At 35.8% G+C, this 24,113-nt stretch overlaps 1 protein-coding gene across 2 annotated transcripts in view; it reads right to left on the bottom strand.

Moving 5' to 3' along the window:
* C2H8orf34 (chromosome 2 C8orf34 homolog) overlaps nucleotides 1-24,113 on the bottom strand; it is a 145,363-nt gene that overhangs the window by 96,951 nt on the left and 24,299 nt on the right. The window contains exons 4-5 of one of the 2 annotated variants that reach the window (XM_009085863.4): nucleotides 17,741-17,869; nucleotides 4,050-4,078 (exon numbers count right to left, since the gene is read on the bottom strand). In XM_009085863.4, coding sequence (XP_009084111.3) covers nucleotides 4,050-4,078; nucleotides 17,741-17,869 — 158 coding nt within the window. The remainder of the gene's footprint in view (nucleotides 1-4,049; nucleotides 4,079-17,740; nucleotides 17,870-24,113) is intronic. The other variant, XM_050971577.1, reaches the window with a different exon arrangement.

Raw genomic sequence — 24,113 nt, 5'->3', positions numbered from 1 at the left:
TGCTAATTTCTTTTGTAAGCATTTTAGGGATAAAGTAGCACTTTCATACTCTACTTAACAGAAATGTAATTTACATTACATAGTCACTCTTTGTCCCACTTTATCACCTTGCTTTCTTTTTTGAATTGTGTTAGATTAATACACTATGGTTTCACTGACCTAATTTATTGTCCTCCTTTCAATTACATAAGCAGCCTCAGTGAAAGCACCAAATGGAGAAGCAGAGACAGCTCTATTTAGAACACCAGGATGTTCATTTGGCAGTCTATTTCAAAGGCTGCAAAATATTGAGATGAAGTATTCTGTTCTCAAGCAAGATGGTATAGTTTTTGGCTGCTTTTTTTCATATAAACTTTAGTATCTTAATTGATTTCCAATTTATATTCACCCATAAATAAAAGAAGATATTGACAGGAACGTTAATGTGCACAGAAATATTTTCAGTACAGGTAGGTATTTAAATCTGCACTAAAACAAAGAGGACTATTTCATGGTGCAGTCCAGTTATCATCCACTTACCCACATCAGTGGCTACCAAACTGACACACTCAAGCTTCCTATATGTGGAGAAAATGAGAAAGGAAATAATGACAGACAGCTGATTCTACTCTTCACATTGGGCTGAGATGTGGCTGCTGGATGCAACCTCTACCTGAGAGGACAGCATTTGTATATCCATTCATTTATGCGTCACTTAAAAAGTTCAGTATTCCTACTTTCTGATATGGATTTTAAGGGAATCTCCACAGTGAGAAATACTTTGGGATGAGAAGAAATTTGTTTATTTTTATGACTTAAGAATAGTTTTTTACTCTATTTTATTAATTGTAACCTGTTTTCATTTTAGAATACTACATATAAGAAGAAAGTATGTCCTAGACAGCATAAAAAAAAAATTTAGTATTAACATTGAGGGTCAAAATTTACTATTAATTTTTTAGATCTTCACTTGGGTCTAACTCTGGATCTCTAATACTTAAGTATCTCCCATTAGTGGTGTTTGACTTGACTGAAAGCTATCACTGGGAATTTCAGACAAATGTCACAATGTTATTACAGGCCTCACTCTTCAGTGTTTTCCTCAAGAGTTGGTTTTTTTTCAGCCTAGAACTCTGTGAATATCAAAAAAAAGGCAAACATCCTAGCTCTTTGTTTACATTAAACCCTTGACATTATACATGGAAGCGTGCAGTTTCCAAAAATCCTTCACTAGTTTCTGCTCAGTGGCAATGAGGGTGAGTCAGTTCAGAAATATGTATTACATTAAATCTGCATTTTAAAATATGTGACTGACAAGGCACCCCTTCTTATTTCCTTTCCTTACACAGTGTACTTGCAGTGCCAGTTTCTGACTTTACAAAGCTTCCATGGCCTAGAGACAGAGGCTGAATCATCAAGAGACAGAACACCTCTGCAAGCCTGAAGTGAATGAAAAAAAAAGGTAATCGCTACAATAAACCTATTTTAATTGCAGTAATTTTAGGATTTTTTGGGCTTTTTTTGCAAGGTTACCAGTGAACTCAGAAATTTTAGGAGATTATATCAAACTGGAAAATTCCATATTGACTGAAAGACTCACCTTGTGTGCCTGTATCTTCTCTATTACTGTCTTGGACAAAAGCTCTAAGTACTGACAAAAATACTAGGAGATATTTGGCAAGAATCCATTTAAATGAAACACTCTTTCACAAAAGTGATTCAGAGCAAACTGCTTTTCCAAATGCTAGAGTAACTAAGCAACTAACTAATTAACTGGATTACTTGGAGGGGGAGTTACATCAACCAAAAATGCTGATTAAGTACTCCCCTGACAAAGGCAGCTAGAGGTTACTGAACCCAGAAAGAAATTTTTTTTAAAAAAAAAAGACAATCAAAAACAAATATAAAGAATCAAAAATAAAGAAACATACACACCCATTCTCTGTGTTCCCTAGGTTCATAATCTAAACCACATATAAAACAGCATAATTATGGGCTCTGTCAGTCTTAGTTGCCCAAAATATTCCTGTTCATCACGAAAGTAAAGCAAGGGAGAGCACACAGAAGAGTTTTATATGTCTCTCATAACATCTCTGCAATGCTGATGTTTTACTAGAATCCAATGACAAGTTTGGCCACATTGTTCTAGTCCAAAGACCTGCACCTGATGAGTGAAATTGTTTATCCAAACCATAGATGAATGTGATTTCAAGAATTATTCAGTGCTGCTACAGTTTAGATAAGGAAGCTCTAGTATCAGCAGGTATTAAAAATTTAAAACTTGACTACATTTATACCTGAAAAATAAACATTACCTGTGGACACATTCAAGTGAAATAGAATCAACTGTCTTTAATGTTAAAACAACTACTATCAGGTTGTCTTTAGCTGCTTTTGGCCCAAGACAAATAATACATGTAGAAACAAGTCACAGAACATTTCAGGAATTAGCTTGTGTAAGGGATCATTCCTAGGAGGCAGAATTCCATAGAATGGTCCTGGCCATCTTCTATTCTTAAAACAGACTAGATTTTACATTAATTAAAAATCCCTAAAGGGTCTAACAAGAAATAGAAATGAAGTTCACTTAAGATCATGGAGGTAAAAAAATCACTCTTCTCTAAATCTATGCTGAAAGCCTGTTGAGCTGTATGCACAACTGGTGCATGTTAGAGAGTATTAACTGAATGTATATAACCGAATTCCAAGTTGTTTTTTCTTTAACCCTACCACCCTCCAGCTTTAAATTTTAAAACTAAAGTATATAGTAACAAAAAACCCTGACTCTTCACTCAAACTGCATCCTGTGGAAATTCCCCAATTATGTCCTCCATCTCAGTTTTCACATTGAATAACTAAATTTAAAAAACATTAAGGTTTCTGAACAATAAGATATCATAGTTTTAAAAAAAACCAAACCAACCAGAAATTATTTCCTAAAACATATATGTAAAAAGTATGTGATACCAGGATCTAGCCTAAATTGTCTTCTTCTTCCCTCAAAGAGTATCTTTAGGGTTTTTGCAACAACAGAACAATAACAAATTGAGTTCTTCTTAAGTATTCTTAGAGGTGAGGGTTCTAATGGAAGGACTTTCTAATTGTGTTTACCATCACTTCTGAGTCCAGTTATGGAAATAGGTGGAAGACTTAGGCCATAGTTTGGAAATGACAGCCAGAGATACACTTGACTTCATGGTAACATTTATCAGCCTTACTGGCCTTCCTTGGAGGACACAGTGAAGGTACTTAATACAACTTGTGTCAGAAGGATTTGTGCCCTTATTTCACCAGCAGAAACGAAAATTATTTAAAAAACAAAGTGTTCTATATTAGGCATTATTCCTGTGTCTCATATCCCTTTTGAACTCATTTTCCGAACAGCAGTGGTTTCTGACACCAAGAACACAATGCAAGTTTCTTGGCACAAGAAGCACACTGCTGCTCACTGCTGAGAATAGGGAAGAAAAACTGGTTCTGTTTCCATAAGTACTTAAATAAACCTAGCTTGATTACTCTTTCAATGTATAACTTATTACATCTTGAATTAACATTCATGTTAACTGTGTAAGGTAACAAAAATGGCCAGAATTGAAGACACCATTTTTGCATTCAGCAAGGAGGTAAAGACTGATCTTTATGCCTTGTGCATTCCTGAGTAAATCTGGGTGGTAAAAATAATTTCTAGGTATTCTCACAAATCCTATTTGGAAATGCAGAATTTAATTTCATTAATAAGAGGTATTCAAGACTAAATGTTTCCAAAAGTACACAAAGTAATCCAACAGACTATACTAAGCAAAGATGGTGTCAAGATTAAAAGTATTTCCATGATCTCACTAAGAGTCTCTTAAACTCAGTCACTTTTTTTTTTTCCCACACTTGACAGCTCATCCTTGGTCAACATCTTAATGTATCCACATATACTGTACTTACCCATACAGTTTTCCATCCCAAACTTCTTCTGACCCTAACAAAACAGACGTGTGTATGCCAGGACAGTGGCATGTGCCTTATCATAATCATCTGTCTCTTTGTATTGCTCATTAGACATTTTTTATCAGTCTTACCTTATCAAGTTCATCAGAAACAGCAATACCTGAAAATAAAACAGATTGAAAAAAAATTCAGAAAAATGCTTTCTGCATGTCTTTTAGTACAGTAAGTAAAAGTAAGGTTAAATCTGAAAACTATACATACTGTTCTCTGCATGCTGCTGTACCATACAATATATCATATTTTATTGCATTAGTGAAATTACCTGGAAACAATACACTCTTCATTTTCCTCAGCTGCAATATTATCAAAATGACTTTTCAAAAAAATATGGAAATGAAAATGGCAGATGTGCCAGTAAAGTGACAACAAATTCAAGCATACATCTACCTGCTTTCTAAAATTAAATCAGCAATATCAGATTTACCAATGGACACATTATTATGCAAATCTCACCCTGACCAGCATGCATAACACATTATGCTGCAATTACAGAGCAATATAGACATTCCTCTCTTTCTTCACAATACAAAGTGGAAATGATCCTATAAAACCAGGTGGAACTTCAGAGAATAAAGTGTCTCAATAGAATGTAAAACATTTCCTAGATCCTCTGAACAAGAACTTGTATATTTGCACATCTTTTCTCCAGATGCCTGCCCAAGGCCTCCCTATGCTTCCATCATGTCACGTTTCAATTATTTCTATTCTGCAGCACATTAAATATGCAGAGTTGGTCTCAGAACTTTTAACTTTTTACAAACATCAATATATCACAAGGAGTGTTCAAGTCATCATACATATAATCCTACCGTGTTGAAAATTCTGATTGATTGAACGCAAGCATATCTTATGAGATTTGATAAGAAACATTTCCAGAATAGAACTTCAAAACCAAAGAAAAGCTTCTCCTGGTGGAGAAAATAAGTGAAATACATAAGAAGAACACCCACTTGAAAACTGTTTTCTAAATCATATCATGTTATCAAGACGTCTTCTTTGACGAAATGCAAGAGATTATATTGCAAAATATGTATTATCAGCTGAGTAAAGAGTTGATTTTACTCTTTCTAAAATCACACTAAAGAATGCAGCAGTATAAGCTAATATATAAGCCTGTACATAGATAAGTCTATACTATTTGATATACCATAACTACATGAATTCTTTGGGGGTTTTTACTGTGCTTTTCATCATTAATTCTATTTGGCTAATTCTCAGTTTAGATTAATTCCTTACAGCAATTTCTGCTTTTAAAGGAACAAAGTTTTAATAAAACTGCAATTATAGTTTAAAGACCTCATCAACACATAAGAAATATGGCAGGAGTTAAATAAATATTTACCGTAATTCAATAGTACCAAAGTGGATCAAATTGAAAAAGATCCATTTTGACTAATCCTTCTATCCCTCACTGCAATTTGCCAGTTTTTAATAACTTCAGACTATTATCTAGCCCAGACTCAATACTAATGTCCATAGAGTAAAACAGCCAGGTTGCACCAACCAGACTTAAAGGTGTTAGGAATTTCTTCAATCCCAAATGGACATCTTCTAGAGAGAAGATAATTTCACTCTTGGAGGTTGTAAAAACCTAATTCAAGCTTCTTTTCACCTCATCTTTGAAAACCTGGCCACCATCAACTAGCTCTTCATCACATGGATGTATTTTGCATAACCAAGGTCATTTCATTCTACAACCACATACACTCTCTAAATAGTCAAACTAATTTTTCTTAGCAATTTCCCATAATGTTAATATAGTTCATTTGGTTTTCGTACAGGCTTATTTCCTCAAATTGAAGATTGGTGCCCTGTTCTGCTTTCACAAATCCCTGTGAATGTGTATTTGTAACTTGGGAGTGGACATAAGGGCAATTTTATCTTGTGTTGACTCACCCCTTAAAAATATATTTTTTCAAGTATGGTAAAAGAAAATATAAAAGCTAATCCTGTCATTTCCAAAAATCTGTTCCAAAAAATGCCAAATGTTTTTTACTACCCAATTGTCTGTGTTGCCTATCAAAGATCAGTAATAAAAGAACAAAGTAGGAAGAACAGTATGGAAAAAGAGTACACACTACTGTATGTCTCACTCAAAAAGCTCTACTAACCTCTCTGATTATATTACATATAAGACATAAAATTTTAAAACATCCATAATCTAAATGAGTGTGCTTTTAGTAAAATGCTTTGTGTAAATCCTATTGCTCCCTAAAACTTACTCTGAATTTAGAGAAGAGCCTGAACTGAGTAATTTGAATTGACAAGAATGCCTCAAATTTCTTCTTTATTAAATTGGAGACAGTAGCAAGACACTCAAATGAACTGTATCTCTTAAACAAGCATGTAGAGAATTAGCAGCTTATGAGGACATGTTGCCAAAATAAAATTTTACAAATTTAGAAATCTTTGATCTTTGCAATCACAGAATTAAACCTCCTAACTCTTTTTAGCTCTCTTTCTCTAATGTGGCATCAAGAGATATGAAAAGGGACTCTGGGGAAGAAACTTTTTAAGGAGCTTGTTACAGCAATCTTAGCACAGTGATTCTTCTGGAGGTGGTATTTACCATGTCAGTCACACAGACTTTTTGTTGTCTTGAGCCTCATTAATATTAACAGTACTCTTTAAGTCATTGACAGCACAACTCCATTAGCAGAGACTAGGATAAATAACCCCAAAAAGCGCTGGATGTAAAAACACATTTCATTCCAAGACACTACTGCACCACAGTTAGTGTGTACCCAACTCTTAACAAGTTTCTTTGCAATTGCCAAACTCACAGAACGTCTTGGCTGACTAAGAGGAGGTGAATTTGCACCCTGTGTGTAGTAGACAGAAAACCCCAAGCGAAACATCATGTTTTGTGTGCAGATGTTAGGTGGAATAATATGTACTCCAGTTTTCACAAAATAATCCCTCAAAAAAGTAAAACTATTGCATATTTACCATAAAAAAAAAAAAAAAAAAAAAGTAATTGATTATGCTCTCTGCACTTTCTGTAATTGTTTATATTCTAAATAGGAAAACAGCATTATAAAATCACAGAACACTAGAGGCAAAGGGAAAACCCATTCCATGAAAACACTAAATGTAAACAACATTGCAGTTTTAAGTAAAACATTCATAGGTATAGCCAAAATGCCCATACACTAAAAACTTTCAATCTCACAATTTAGTCACTTCTTCTAACTGTAACCTTTTCCATCAAAACATAACCCTAATCAAAAAAAGTTCAAAAAATAAAAAAATCCCTTAACAGCAGAAAAACTGACACATCTAGTTTATTCAACCTTAAATCCTATGTTAGAAAAAAAGTTACTATGAACAACAATTTCTGACTTCCCCCTGCTTAGAGCATTTAAAGCCTGACTCTGCATGATGATGAATGTAGGGAATGGAAGTTTTAAAGCTGCATCATCATTGCCCTGCTGCAGGACACCAAGCATCAGATAAGAAGTAGCAGTAAACTGCTCTCCTGCCTTTGTTGGGAGAGGTCTTCTGATGTCAAAAGCAAATCCTCCAGAAATAAAGGAGTATGCTTTACCTTTACTCTTATAGCAGCTGTTTCTCACAGACAACATTTGCCATAGTTTTATATTATAATGTGACTGACAACTATACAAAAGACCAACCACTCTCACTAACCATTGCAACTAAAGCAGTGAGAAGTTTGCTTCCCAGCTAAGGATACCTCATTGAACCTTGCTCATGTGCAAGGTTTAATGTGGTATTTATTTAGGTAGCTAGCTGCCAATTTTGTGTCTTTAAAAAAAATCCTCCCTTTTACAAGTAATTACTGGTGCTGAAATTTGATCAAGCATCACAAGTACCCAGCCAACTCAGTTGTGTGGTGAATTACAAAGACAAATTCAGGGCACTTGTTTCTACTTTAGGATGTAACAAACCGCTGTGCTGTAAGGGTGCTGAACAATGAAATAATTGGTATGAACATGTTCCCACAATCCTTCAGAAATGTTCCACAGCCACAACCACTGCCATCTCTGATCAGCAACAAATCTGGAGAGGGGCTGTTAATGCTAGCACAGCCTCTCTCAGCTGGAGCACTCATTCTTTCATTAGCTTGGTTTTTGAAGAGGCCTGGAAGAACAATATACTGTCTGATTGCAAGAAAGGTTTGGCATGATGCGATTAAAGGAAATATATCTAACAAACAATGTAATAACAATGTAATTTATTACCTAACAAACAATGTAATAACAATGGAATTTATTAACTTATAACTTATATTTATTAACTTATAACTTACAACCTGCAACTTATTATATTTTAATTACTATTATCATGTCTACTTTAAGCAGATTGCCTAAAAAGTGTATCTCACGCTGCATTAGCCATTTACCTTACACAATTTTTTATATTTAAAACACTAAATCAGTTGTTTGTCCTGTCTCTTAATATTAGCATGGATTATTAAAACCATTTTTTACATGGCTATCTTGGATTTCTGTTCCCAGTCTTCTATCCCTTTGACAATCTGCAGCAGCATAATGTTAAGTCTGGAAAAATAAAGATATAAATCAATAGAGTGTTACAGCATCTTCTCTGATGTAATAGCTACCTCTCAAAACCTTTGCATTATATTTTAATAAAATAAAATCCTTCTGAGTGTAAAATGAGTATCTTCCACAGTACAGGTTTTCTGCTTAGGACATTCTGCTTCATTTCTAGCTTACCAAGAAATTAACTTTCTTTCCAAAGAAAACTGAACATTGTTAACAACAATTCCATGAGTCCTTAAAATGCCTAACTTTTGCATATGCTTCTTAGCAGAAGAGCTTTATTTGTCCAATACTAATTTCTCCACTCAGTGATATTATTTCTCTTTGAAAAGTGATTTTTTTAGACTTTGATGTTCTCAATTCAACAGCATAAAATCAATTTTCAAAACAAAAGGCACCACATAAGTTCAGGTCTTTTTGAAAAAGAGCAACTGACATCATCTACATGGACTTGTGCAGGGCATTTGACACTATTCCATACAAAATCCTTGTCTGTAATCTGGAGAGACATGGCTTTAATGGGTGGATCAGTCAGAGGGTCATTTCTGGATGGCCACACTCCAAAGAACAATGGCCAATAGCTCAGCATCAAAGTGGAAACCAGTGGTGAGTGGCTTTCCTCAGGGGATGGTATTGGAATGGGTGCTGTTTACTTTAGTAACATGGACAGTGAGGTCAGGTGCACCCTCAGCATGTTTGTTGATGACATCAAGCTGTGTGGTGCAGTTGAAACACAGAAGGGAAGGGATGCCATCCAGTGGGACCTTGGCAGGCCTGAGAGATACAAGGTCCTACACCTGGGTCAGAGCACTCCCAACACAAGTACAGGCTGGGCACAGAATGGACTGAGAGCAGCCCCGGGAAGAGGGACTTCTGAGAGTAGGCAAACAAGAAGCTTGACATTACTCTGCAATGTGCACCTGAAAGGTGCACCCAGAAAGCCAACCCTACCCTGGGCTGCATCGAAAGCAGTGTGACCAGCAGGCCAAGGGAGGCATTCTCCGCCTCTACTCCACCCTTGTGAGACCCCGCCTGGAGTGTCCAGCTCTGGAGCCCCCAAAAAAACAAGGGCATGGACCTGCTGGAGCAAGTCCAGAGGAAGGGTCATGAAAGTGCTCAGAGGGCTAGAGAACCTCTGAACACAGCCTGAGAGAGTTGGGGTTGTTCAGCCTGGAGAAGAGAAGGCTCTGGGGAAACCTTATAGCACCTTCCAGTACCTAAAAAGGGGCTACAAAAAGCTGTAGAGGGACTTTTTACAAGGGCATGTAGTGATAAAACAGCTTCAAACTAAATGAGGCTGTGTTTAGATTAGATATTAGGAAGAAATTCTTTACTGTGAGGGTGGGAAACACTGGAACAGGCTGCCCAGAGAAGTTGTGGATATCCCATCCCTGGAAGTGTTCCCAGATTAGGCAGGGCCTGGAGCAACTTGATCTAGTGAAAGGTGTCCCAGCTCATAGAAAGGAGTGGAACTAAATGAACTTTAAGGTCCCTTCTAACTCAAACCATTCTATGATTCCACGAAATGGCAAGGCATAAAACACCTTAATGCTGTATATATTTGATCAGCTTTACAGCAGCTTATAATCTCGCAATATTTTCATATGCTATACCTGAAATAACAGATCTGGTGTTCTGGTAAGAATGAAATTTTTGGAACTTCACAGATATCTACCATTTTTTGCTTTTATTTGTGGTCCTTAAATAATAGCAGGAAGAAATAACACACAATAAAAATTTGTTGAGGGGCTTTTTTAAGACTTGCATTTTTCTAAATGCACAATGTACACCTGAGAAGACTTATGTGCACCCAGTTGTAAGAAAATAAAATGCTACTACTTTAATGTATGCCAGACTACCATTCAATATTCAAGGAAATATTTATGCATTTTCCTAAACATCCAGAAGATGGCCACAGAGCTCCCAATAGCCAGTTTTCCTACCTGCCAAACAAAGCTTTCTGGATTTGACACAAGGCTTTTGACATTCAAAGTTTAGACATACTAAGACAACTTCAATGCAACTCTGAATAACTCGACAAAATTCATTCTCAGGATCAGTCCAGGCCAGGGACCTTCTGGATGGCTGGACTGTCAACCTCATAGTGCATATCACAGGTTCTGTAACAAATTCCAGGACAGAAACAGAATTCTTATTCTACCATTACTAATCCTGCAGTTTTGAGCACAGACACAGAAATATTGCATCATGTATCAACTGTCCAGCAGTTCACTGCCTCAAGAATTCACCAACTCCAAATTCCCAGGGGAAACTTATGTTCTTCTTACTGGTGGGACAGGCCATCTTAGATATACTTGCATTTCCCATGGCAAAACCTTGTGCCATACTGCAGCAGGCAGCACTTTATGTTCTAGTCCCTGTACCTCTATGAACCATGAACTGAAAACAAGGAAAACTGAAACTCTTTCAAACCATTCTTGGATTATAAAGGACATAAAATGGTTGCTCTGGTTGCATCAAACAAAGTATTCCTTCCCCTGAAAAAGTACACAAAAACCTAAAAATCTCACTCATTTCTGCATAGGAACTTTAAAATATGTTTGGCATTGACTGTCATAATAGACATTCTTATAATATTCCTTTACCTACAGAGAGACATTTTACCACTTTTCTCCAGTAGTAACTCAGTAACTTCAACATGTGAAGTCATGTTGAAATGAAACCTTAGAGTTTTTACCAATGAGGGGTGAATGTCCTCATATTATTGAGCAACTTTAAACTTTTTGTAGTGGCATCCATCTTGAACAAGGATAATATTCCTCCCAACACTTGGCCATAATAAAACAAGAGAAACTGTCATCTTTAAGGCACCACACATCAACACAGGAGCACAATATACATCTTATAGTTACTATCTATAAAACATGGATTTAATCCCTCCTCCTCATATTGGCTTTAAAAGAAGATAAAAATAATTAAACCCTAGCAAAATAATGTTTGCTTTAGACTTGCAGAATATCCATAGCCAAATTTCTGAGCGGCTCCAATGGAGAATAGAGGTTTCAGGATTAGGTTTAGTGACTGATGAATTATGCAAACACAGAGAAATAAAATGCAAAGTATCCAACAAATATTATGTCCCAGAAACTCCCCTAGGCCAAGGTCATCTCAGAAGAGAATCATCAAAACTGCAGAACTCTTTAGGTGAAGGTGTACACTGCAATAGGTGGGTTCAGATGTGTAGTTCACCGCATTCAGAAGCCTAGGACAGAGTCATAGCTCACATTCTACTGTCCCACAAACACCAACTCCCTTGTGCTAAGAACTAGAAAGTTCCATAGCTGAGATGACACAAATCCCAGCTCTGCAATAGTATTAGAGAAACTTCAAACAAGCCAAATACTAAAGAAAAGGACAATTCAACTCAAAGAGATTCTAGTCCTGAAATCTAGGGGAGGTTGGATCAGAATGGCAAATACCTTCACAAACGTGATTAAAACATCTGCAGAAAAAAGATACTTATAAGTAGCAGTGATCTCCTGGCCATACAAGCCCCAGTTTATAATTGAAGAGTATGATATTTATGCTCATATTGTTCCTCTTTCAATCTCAGAAGTTATTATTTTGTATTATTACTCATACACCATACTAAAAGCAAGTGGATTTTATGGGCAAAGGCAGTATCACATAACAGCTGTAGCACTGAACTAAAATTATCTTCCTTAAAGGTTTGATTGAGCTTATCTAAAAATGTTGATCTCAAAATAAATCACAAGCATTGATCTCATGCAAGAATAACATGATTTAAAGTTCAGGCTGAAGAGATGAAAGGAAAAAATTCTCTACATGATGACTAGTCTTGTGGTTCAGTTAGCAGAACACATTTAGGGCTAGATGATCCACTGAATATCAGCAAAGTAATCTTTACAGACTCTATGTCAATTTCAGATCATCAGCTATATACAACTGAAAAAAAATACTAACGAGTTATGTCCTGAAACAATGCCCCTCATAAGGCAATTGACAAAAGTCTAGTTATGTGCCCTGAAGATGTGCATTTACAATCATGTCATCATGATCACCACCATCAAAAATGTCTGGCTGCAATAAATGCTAGTGCCATTCAAATAAAGTTCATTTTCTATAAGTGGAATGTAAATCATTAATAGTTTCCTACAGTGTAGAAGCTTCTAAATGAAACCTCATTCTAATGTGTTTGTCAGAGACTACTAAATACATTCAAGTAGTTCATGATGTATATATAAATCTTCTCACATCCCACATACTCACAGGTTCATCCACTAAACTGAGGACATGATTTTAGCAGTTTGTTAACATATTGTGATTTTGTTTAGAACTTGTTCTACCCTTCTAGTTATGAGATTTTTACTCTTGTTGCTTGTCTTCTTCTCTGTGAAATATAAACAGAACATACGCTTTTACGTTTTACTATTTTTTACTTTTCTTAAAGAGGTAAGATCATGCTTGCCTTTCTTAACAAAATTATAAAAAACATCAACTGATTCTAACATTATGATAAATAACTGTTTGAGATACTCTGGAGGGACTTAGAGATCTTTCATTCTTGAAGGCATTGAATAGCCTTGACACTTGGCTCTAGGTGAGCTTGCCTGAGCAGTAGTGATGGACCAGATGCCTTCTGGAGGTCCCTTCCAACCTTAACCATTCTGCAATTCTATAATTCCTTATGATTTCCAGCAATATCTCCTACTAGATGGAAAACCATGGTTTTCTCGTTTACTGCTGTTTACTGATTACTCCCCTCAAAATTAAGAAACAAAGAGGATTTTTCTCCTGTTGGTTATATGTAGATACCATTGCTTCTGGGATTCCTTGAAAATGACTTGGATTCATTCAGTTTTGATTAATATTACCTTATTACCATTTTTTGACCTTAGAATGTCAACTGAATTCATAGCATGATAAATTTGTTTCTTCCCCTCTGATCTGAAGTGTACACCTGGTCAGAAGAAGCATTCAAACACTACTAACAGAATGTCAGATATCTTTGCTAAAAGCCTATTTGTGATCATGAAAGAGTACCTATCTCACAGCAGAAGATATTTTTTTCATCAAATACAGTTACTAGCACCTTCAATATGCACACCTTTTCAATATGCACCCTAATCCTTAACTGTTTGTATAAAAGATGCAAAGTTGTTCATCAAGTATGCAGACTTCCCACCTCACTGTAGCATGATCTCACTGATTTAGACCTCAATTTTCCCTTACTCAAAACTCTCATAATTCACTGGTTTCCATATCTTGTTATCTATTTTTCCATCCTCAGAAAATAGGGGAATGACAAAGACAAGATCAAAGGCATTCATTAGCAAGATCGTTAGCTTTACAGATTTTAGTTCTGTTTAAAGACAAACAGGCCAGAAGGTGAAACACAAGAGCATATATTTGAAACAGGATGGAACTTTTCTTCCTTATGATCAGCACAGGAAGAAGGATGACAACAATAAAGGTAGGAGACCTCGCAGTAAAAGAAAATTAAACATGCACAAGGGAAATGCAGTATATTTCTGTAAGTTGCCTTATAAACCAAAATCTTTCCTAAATAGATGACTTGATAGTTCCAAATTCAGTTCAATGACACACAGCTGATTGAAGAAGCAAACAAAATCCAGCTCTCCCATGTGGGTAAGCCTCTGAAAAATTGTATACTTAAATCAGCAAGCCCCCCCACACTCGGACCGTAATTACAAAATTAATCTTCTCCAGACTCTCAAAACTCCTAGGACACTTTCAGTTCTGAGTGTGAAGTCACTTGCTGGTTTCTCAGACCTACGAAAGCACAGAATTACTCTCTTGACAGGGACTGGGAGAAAGGGTCCAAATAAAAGCAAGTTCAGTTTTAATCACTAGGGATGAATATAGAAGACCCCAGACATCTCTGTGCTCGAGTCTCGCCTTCCAAATCTTACAGGCAGTTCTAATTTTGCATGAAGCGCAAAAGTTTGTCTCAAAGCAGGTATCTAGACTGCATAGTAAATGAAGCAATAGAAACTGGAATTTAATTCACAGGTTATGTCAGCTGCCTAAGAGGCAACAAAGTCATGGAAACTCACTAAAAGATCCAAAGCTCATCTTTAAAATGTAATAAATCTTAGGACTTGACGGAAAATTCATTTAACTTCAAACATTTCATGTGTCACTCTTCACTGCTGAAATACTGAAGGAAAAAAGAGAGGGTGCTGTAAAAAGGCATTAATAGCACATTTTGATCATTTGTGTACTCAGCTGTTGAGCCTAGTGTCTGTCCCACACCACTTCAAAAAGATTAATATCAAATGCAGCAGTAAACTCATGGCATACTTGTAGAAACAAAAGCACTAACTAGCCTGCCTGAAACAAGCTTCAGGAGAGCTAGATGTGGGATCATGTGATGGCTTTTTTAAAATTCCCCACATGGGATGTATGTTTGGGTACAGCACAGAATGAGTTTCATGCACCTTATACTTTCAGAGTCCTAGACCTTCTATTCATTAAAGCCCCCCAAGATTTCCTGTGTGCAATCTACATTCTATCTCTGTGAGAACAGTAAAATTAATTTATTTTCAAAATTCCACCTTTTCTCTATGTACAAAATTTTCACATTTTTCATTTTGATTTTTCACTATCATGCTGACATGTAAGAAATAATAGCAAAGCTATTTTTATTTCTTGAAATGAAGTGAAAATCGAAAGAGCTAACCCTGGAAACAAGAAGATACAGCTTAGAATTAATCTGATGCAAGTGTTTAAAGTATACCAACAAGAGAAAAGGTTAAAGTGCAGAGTAACTAACAACCATAAAAGGACTAAAAAGCCATAAGAAAAGATACTATAAATACACTAGAAAAGGAGAACAAATTAAAATACACAACTATTATAATAAAGAGAAGGAAAGTAAATAAGAGATGACACAAAGAATTCCCAGTGTTCAATACTTTCTTTGCTCCAGTCTTTAAAAAAAAAATTTAAAAAAATCAGTTGCAGCCAGATGCTTAACAGTAGTGGTTTTAAGAGGTATACCTGAAAGCCAGACAAGGGAAGCTGAAAGATATGCTGGTGATTTATATACATTCAAATTAGCAGACTCTTGTGAAATTCATTCTAGAGCATTTAACTAACCAGCTGAAGAAACCCTTAATATCCTAGCAACTGCCTTTTAGGAACAGAGAGGCCAGTGAAGGACAAATACATATCTTTGAAAAAGAAAAAGGGAAGATGTGGGCAACTATTAACTACCAAGCCTAAATCAGACAACAGCAAGAATCATAGACAAAGCTGTTAAATAAATAATGTATCAACATCTGATGGAATAGAAAGGCGATAAGAACGAGCTGACATGAATTTATCAAGAATGAATCACATTAAATTAGTCTAATTGCATTCTCAACTGGGAAACTTGCCTAGTGGGTAAGAAAAAGAAGCAGATGCAAAATACTCCAGCTATAAGACTGTTTACTATCCTAGATGATATTTAGTAAAAAAATTAGAGAATTACAGTCTACGTGAAAACACTGCAAGGTAGAAAAACATCTGGTGGGAAAAAACACACTTACTGAGTAGCTTTCAAGGGCTGGTTGTCAGATCTGAAATGGGATCATGAAGAGGTCTGACAATATTTCCATTAATGATCTGGATGAAGAAATAGAGAGCACATTCAGGAAAGTGAACTTATTTACAGGCTGTGAGTGACTTAAAGCACTCTGGGAGATGGTATTCAACTCCCATATTACGTTGACAAACCACCAGAAAGCATCAAGTACTAGCAAGAAACAGTGAAGAAGGTTTCATTTGTGAAATAACTATGAAAAAAAGACTCCTACAATGGTGACCAGGTACATTCACCCAGTCCAAGTGTAGGACCCAGTAGAGCTGCAGAGTTTTATATTCAAGTTAGAAAACTGTGGGGCAAGGAGAGGTACAGAATGCTACAAAATCTATTTTAGTATAAGGAAGTTTAGGCAGAGTTCTAAGTAAAAGTGGAAACTTCACAATATTCTGAAGGAAAGACAAAGATGTAAGATTGAAGAGTGGATTTAGGTATTAATTATTGAACTCTCACATCTGATTGGTTTGTATCTTCAGAGAGTGAATAAATAACCCTTTCTGAAACTCAAAATTTTGCTTCTGTATCTGTGCACAGCTTGGCTACAAGTCTCTGAAGTTGAGAAAAGCTTGAAAATGACACTCACATCCATCAGTCATGCAACAGTGAGGCAGCGAATCAGAGATGCTGACCAGAGTTGGTATAGAACTCCTTACAGACAGACCAATTTACTAGAAAAGTATTTCAAAAAAGCTCTGCAACTATAATACCAATTTGAAAATTGTTCAGAATATAATTGTCATGATCAACCTAAAACATTTGGGAGTGTGTGATTTGGGAAAAGCAGCTTTGAGTATTTGGCACAATTTGAAAAAAATGCTGAATCACAAAATTAATTGTAAAACATATCTTCTGTTCCTCATTCAGCTCACTCTGACCTCACTATCTGTAAATTCTCCAGTGAATCAAGAACTTCCAGGGATAAAATTTAATGGGAGAAGAAATAAATGTTTCTCACACAAATATCTCCCAGATCATGTCACACCTAGTTTTCATGTAGCACGGTGAAGAGTACTTGTCATCATTTCATACTTTTTAAAAAAAAAAAAAAAAAGAGCAGCTATTCTTGATCATATCCAGTAAACCTCAGAGCTGTTCATTACATGAGTGTTTAAGGGATAATACAGGGGATTTTCATGAAATAACTGTATTTCATGTTTCTGAGTATTTATTTGAGATGCTTTAAAATATTGTAATTTCTTTTGCAAACTAGAATGTCAATGAAATCAAGGATACAAAATAGCTAATTTTTTTTCAAAAACAGGTCTGAACTCAATCAATGAGGCTAAGGTTTTGCAAAGGTTAATCTATCTAACTACCACAGAAAGGAGCAATCTTCCTGCTGCATGTTCCCACTATTTTCATTAAACCAGCCTCTTGCATTGATCTCCTTATGAGCTAATTCAGCTCACTAAACTGGTAGGAAACTAAAGTTTAAAAAAAAAAAAAAAGGTGGTGCAGGGGTAGTAATTTCAGTTTGCAGGAGAGCTACTGAATTATCTCAGACAATCTGTGAACCTTAACAGGAATTTAAGTGCTGATGTCAATGAGCTTTGTCTTCATTGACAGAAGACCACCTTCCTGATACATACTTCCAAATTACAATTCAGGCTGCATGGTTACATTAAAAAACTAAAATCAATCAACTTACTGCGAGACAGATTCTCAAGGGCTTTTCCAAGCTTTTTGCTCTCTTGAAGAATATGATTTAGTTCATCAAAATCATGGTTCTCCGGTTTTGTCTTCCAATCCCATTTAGGATGCTCTATTGACCTTGGCACTAAATATACACAGATATATAGATGAAGTTTAGATTTGGTAGTTCAGATTCCTACAGTAGAAAAAAAATCTGCACAGTGAGTTTGCAAGCCCAAGTATCTTGGGTGGAAATTACCTAACTATCCTTTTATTTTAATTGCTGGAAATATTTTCTTCAGTCAATGTGAAGTAAAAACATCTATGAACAAACACATACCTGAATTATTCTTGCAACAACTTAATTTGTAAACAGGATAATTAACATTCTTAATTGAAAATAATAAAACTAACATATTAAAAATGTATTTAAAATATTGTACATTATGGTATCTAATTTCCAACAAAAAAGAATTGTGTGGCCTAGGGATCAGTAAGAAAAAATGTTGAAAGAAAAATGAGTAACTTTTGACTTTGCTAGTTATTTTATCAAAAAGAAAAAAATATTTTAGATACAGCTTTTAAAACAACTTTTTTTTTTCCAAAAATCATAAAGTTCATAAAAAACAGTGAAACAAAGAAAGTCCTTATCATTCATGTTGTACAGCCTCTAATCTTTGTTGCACTACTTAAACAAACTCAACCTTTGGAAAGCACAGACCTGAGCTTACAGTCTGCTGCTCGTTATCTATTACCAAAGCTTTTAATTTTAAAATAACAGTATCTCAACTGCTGAGCTAAGTTTACCTACAACAAAGAGGAGTATCTGAGATATGTAGGACGCACAATGAACAGAGCTTCTTTGAAGAACGTGAACGATTTGAACAATTTGTAGAAATGAAAACATAAACAATGCTGTTTCTGGAACTGCAGTAAGATGTTCTTTTTGCCAGTGTTCAGAACTAAGTGAGCTGCTGCTTTTGCCAAGAAATGCAACTGTTGGGTTGTCTCCAGACACAGCATTACCATGCTGGTGTGTAGATGATGATGTCTAGTCCACCTTTCCACCAGAAAGGACCAGTTGCATTTTTACCAACTATCATTTACTAGTTGCTGACCGCTCGCTTAAAAATAACGTCAAAGAAAAGCCTAAAATATCCAATATATCCTAGCCAGCTTCCAAATTTTTCTTTACTAATTTGACAGCTGTCAACTAATCTATGCTTATAAACATAATTTTCACTACATGCTAAGAAGGTAACTTACAGACTCCTATAGATTGTGCTAAAAAGGTGGTTTCATGGTAACTTGGAACTTCAGACTGCTTTTATGGTGGTATCAGGAAATCATGCTCAGACATCAAGTCTGGTAGCTATTATAAAATGTGTTAAATAACTTGGTATTGAAATTTGCCTTAATGCTGACTTTCCTCAGTGTAAATACATTATCTGCTCCACTTTGAATAAACTTTAACTTTCCCTTGTGGATTTAAGTTAATAGTCACCTTTCCCAGGTAAAGAAATGGAACAAAGTTATGCTGAAGTCCTTCTTCCACAAATAAGATGATTCTACCTCCTGCAGACATAAACCAACTCATCTTCAAAACAGACATCTATGGAGAGTCTGACAACCCAGAGTATATCCTGACCTGTAATACTCACTCAGGAACCTGGCTGCTAGGGAAATTGATGTATTAGACTGCAATTACAGACATTCTCAAAGACAGAAGACAAAAGAGACATTTAAAAAGACCTACAGTGATAAGAATAGAAGGAAAGGGACATAAGAACCCTCAATAAGGAGAAGGGATGACAGGAGCAAGTTGAAGTGTCAGAGTCTTGTTCTGCCCTGTGTTGAAAAAAGGCAAGTAATGTATTTCCTTTTCAGGACAATGTGGTTCCCAGTCAATACATACAGACTTTAAGGTATTAGAGTATGAATAGTCTCTACTCAGATGAACAGCTTGTAATTTTTTGTTGATACTTACAAATCAAACACTACTTTATAATTCCCTGGTTTAAGAACTTCTAGGTCAATTAAAAGTTAAATTCTTGTGTAACAAAAGTTGATTCCATTCCAGACTGTAGCATATACAAATTAAACAGCACAACTGCAGCATTTCTCATCCCTTTTTTGCTTCTTTACAGAAAATAAAAAGTTCCACCCAGTATTTTTTCAAAATTATTACTAACTGTAAATATATTTTTTAATAAACTAGAAAATAAATTCTATAAAGAGTTCTCTCTCTTTCTGAGTCCTTTTGTAGTCATCTTACCATCATCCTTCTGTGTGCCAACACTATATTCTACAGCAATCACTTATTAGCAGTATGACACACTTTCTATGTTTATGCTGAACTTGTCACACAAAAAAATTCTCACAGTACCACCAGAATACTGACAGGCAACAATTTAATATAGTAAAATCATATAAAAAGATGACCAAAGCTTGGAGCTTCCAGAAAATTTCCACAAGCTACAATTTTATACCATGTCAGTTTGAAAAAACACACATTTTTTCAAAATAAAAAAGGATTTTTAAGAAACCATACACTTTTGAAGCAAAATTTGTCATTGGACATAAGCTGGATGAAACAAATATAAGTTCTACTTGACAGCTGCGGAGTTTCCATGATCAGCAGCTGCCAAGTATATGGACCAACTCACATCAGGAAAAAAGAAAGTCTCAAGACTCTTGTTCTTGACATGTAAGGACACTTACTCAAGACAGTGACTTGGTTGCTAATTTCAGAGAAATGTCTCACAAACACAAGAAGCGTGGACTGCAGCTCACTAGATGGATAGTGGGAAATCAGTAAAAACCATGGTGGAAATTTGCTTTGCACGCTGGTGGACCATCAGCTGTATTTTATTGAACCATTTTGTACTTCAGTGAAAAGGTACCAAAATATATATGCTGTCATGAATTATTTCTCTGTTTCAACACAATTTGTTTCAACTATGATTTGGCTCATTCAGAGAAATCAAAACAGAGGGGAAAGTTAAACAGAATTAGAACTGACTGAAATTTTTAGTACTTCTAGAGCAGACATTCCTTCCTACTTACCTAGCCTCTCAAATAATGAATGGATATTAAAACAACATCTACTTAGTAGAATAACGTTTGTTCGTTCAAGTCCATTTCCTTCTTGCTTACAGATTTTTTCAAAACATAAACCCTTATCGTCTCACCTGTAGGATCAACAAGCACTGGTAATTTTCAAATGAATGTCTTTGTTGGAAGCATTCAGAACTGTACAAACACCATATGACCCTTCTTAGGAATCTTCTCAAATACTGGATCCTCCTCTGTATGCATGAAGTCCATCATGAATTGTTTGCGTGCATGTGTCACTACACACTTAGCAAAAAACTTCCATTATACTCTGACCTTCATCATTCTTTATTATGCTCATTCTACAAAATCATATCAGTAATTTCAAATTTTTTATCAAATTACAAACTTCAACCTCATCTTTGTTATTTGACAGATCTATATATTGTATAACACTTTGTCTTGAAATTATTTGTCTACAATTCAGAAGATTTATTACATCTACATTGCAGCATTTGTATTGAAAGATGTAGTTTCCCTTTAGGGAGCTGAGATTTCACCACCTCATCTCAGGAGATTGGACAGACACACTTAACAGTATTTCTGATTTTCTGGTGGTGTGCCCTGACCATAAATGCACATTAGATTCATTCACAATTGTGCTATGAATTCTGCCACAAATCAGCACACCTTTATTTTCTACTGGATGACAGTACAAGATCACTACTGGTTTTATCTACCCATACAAGTCTTTCCAATGCAAGATCTTCAGACAGAATCCGACCAATTGCTCATTAAATCCAACACTTCATTAATGCATTGTATGGCCATCTTACATCACAAAGAACAAAAATACGTATAATATAATTGAGCGTAAAATTAGTCATGTATTTAAATCTTGTAATAGCATTCAGGTTGGAGTTCTTTGATAATCAATCCAAACTGGTTTACATAGTATCTGGATATTAAAAGGCTAAAAGAATGATGGCCTACAGCCCTAGACTAACTGAGAGCAACTAGAAGCACACAACACTGTACTTGCATATGGGATGTGGTGAGAACGCTGAACTGAAGCTGCATGAAAGGATGATCTTTGAACATAGTGAAGAGATGTCCACTATATGGACATAATGAAGAGATCAAACTACTTTGCCTAATAGTAGCTTGCTGGGAAACAAAAAGTCTGTTTTACAAACTAGTTTGAAACTTCCAAATTTGTTTTTCTGCAGATACAGAACATGATTATTCAAATATTTCATTTATATACACACAAACACCCCTAGCTCCAAGCTTCTTCCTTGCCAGACAACAGCAGCAGCTCCTGGATAACTGGTTTTGCACACACCAAACAAGTGGTCAGATGGCTTAGATATAAACAACTGTTTGTGTGCTTCAGGTGAACCTGAGATCATAACAGGCAGGAGGGAGTGGTGGTATCTTTCTAATAAAAAAGTTGAAAGCATAAGGAAAAGACATTTGTGCAGCAATAACATGCATACTGCGGTCAAAATCACCCTGCTGAAGGAAAAAAAAATTCCTAATAAAATAAATTAAATACTCTAATGCTCCCAAATATTCCTATGAAATGACAGCTCTGAACAAATGTACAAGTTTGTTATCATTTGAACCAGACAGTCAAGGATAAAAACTCTGAAAGAGAACATAATAGAGATGATGGACTCAATTAAATTTTGGGTTTGTTTTGGTAGTTTGGGGGTGTGCTTTTTAGATTCTTGGTTGTGGGGATTTGTTCTTTTCTTTTAAACTCAAATCTGAGAGTAAATCTTTAGGTCTCCGCAGGTCCAAAACTTTCTGCTTCTCAGATGAGTCCTTACTACGTCTCTGGAGATGCTTTGTGAAAAAAAGTACAAGAGGAAGACACAAAAAAAAATGGAATATGGTGTGCACATTAGGACAGAATTCCTTCGAAACACACTTGCTGACGTGTGTAGTTGAAGGGGTACATGGTACCTGCTGATTTTGGCATAGACCAGAAAGAAAGATCATTTTCTTGAAAAATTGAAAGATCATTTTCTTGAAAACATTGAAAGAAAAATTGAAAAATTGAAAGATCATTTTCTTGAAAACATTTAGAATATTAATCTATATATACAGATCAAGTCCACATATATAGATTAATGTAGACTAATACATTTGGCAGAAAATAAAAGAAGCAAGATAGGGCAAAAAGGCACATGTCTGAAACAAACCTCTGCAATAGCAACTAAAATAAAATGTAGTTCAAATATACAAACTATTTTCAAAAAGTTGCAGACACAACTAATTGCAGGTGTAAGTAATGAAAACAATAGGATTAATTACGGTTTAAATAAATCAGTGTTATGGAAAAAAAGCTGAAATGCGTAAACAACAAAGCATGGAAGCAGAGGATAATTAGGCTGGAAAGTACCTCTGGAAATCTTCTAGTCCAACCTGGTGCCCTAGACTGATCCATTGAGGGCTGGTTGTTCAGAATATTCAGTTCAATTTTAAATATACCCCATGATGGTGACTCCAAAGCCTCTCTAGACAACCTGTTCCTGTGTTTGACTACCCGTGCAGTATAATTTTTGTTTCCTCTTGTCCTTTCACTAAACACCCTTGAGAAGACAAATCTGACTATGCCTTCTCATCCATCCTCCAATATATTGGTTGATGGTAACAATGAAATCTCCCCTGAGCTTTCATTTCTTCAGTATGAATAAACCAATTTCTTTCAGTTTTTTTTTTTTTGTCCATCACATGCTCAGCCCTGTCATCATCCTGGTGAATCTCCACAGGGCTTGCTCCAGTACATCACTTTTTCTCACAATGGACTCCAGATGCCACCTCAAAAACAAACACTGCTGGCCCACTCTTGCTACTGCAGCCTGGTATGCAGGTCACCTTCAGCACTGTATGAGCACACAGCAACAGCTGGATTGTATCCCAAGTCCTTGTCCATCAGCATCCCACATCTTTTTCTGCAAAGCTACTTTCCAGACGCACATATCTCAAACTATTGCTCAGGCTTATTTCATCCAAGATACAGGATTTTGAATTTGCCTGTGTTGAACTTCAAGAGGTTTCCTCTCAGCCCATTCCTTGGTCCTATCCCTCCCTATTCAGCACTCCTACTACCCAGAATACCAACCACTTCCCACAATTTGGTCTAACCACAAACCTAAGGGAAATTCTATCCCATTATCCATGGCATTAGGAAATTCTTTTAAATGGCATCAATCTCAGCACCAGTCCCTTGAGCATGCCACTGAAGATACACTTTCCAATTGGACATTGGAGGAAGGAACACAGTATGATGACAGAAACAGCTCACAATACCTTTTGGCTAGTCA

This window comes from Serinus canaria, chromosome 2, assembly GCF_022539315.1.
Source record: "Serinus canaria isolate serCan28SL12 chromosome 2, serCan2020, whole genome shotgun sequence".
Classification (NCBI taxonomy): Eukaryota; Metazoa; Chordata; class Aves; order Passeriformes; family Fringillidae; genus Serinus; species Serinus canaria.
The sequence above is the reverse complement of the archived record's forward strand: the minus strand, read 5'-3'. Positions and strand labels throughout refer to the sequence as shown.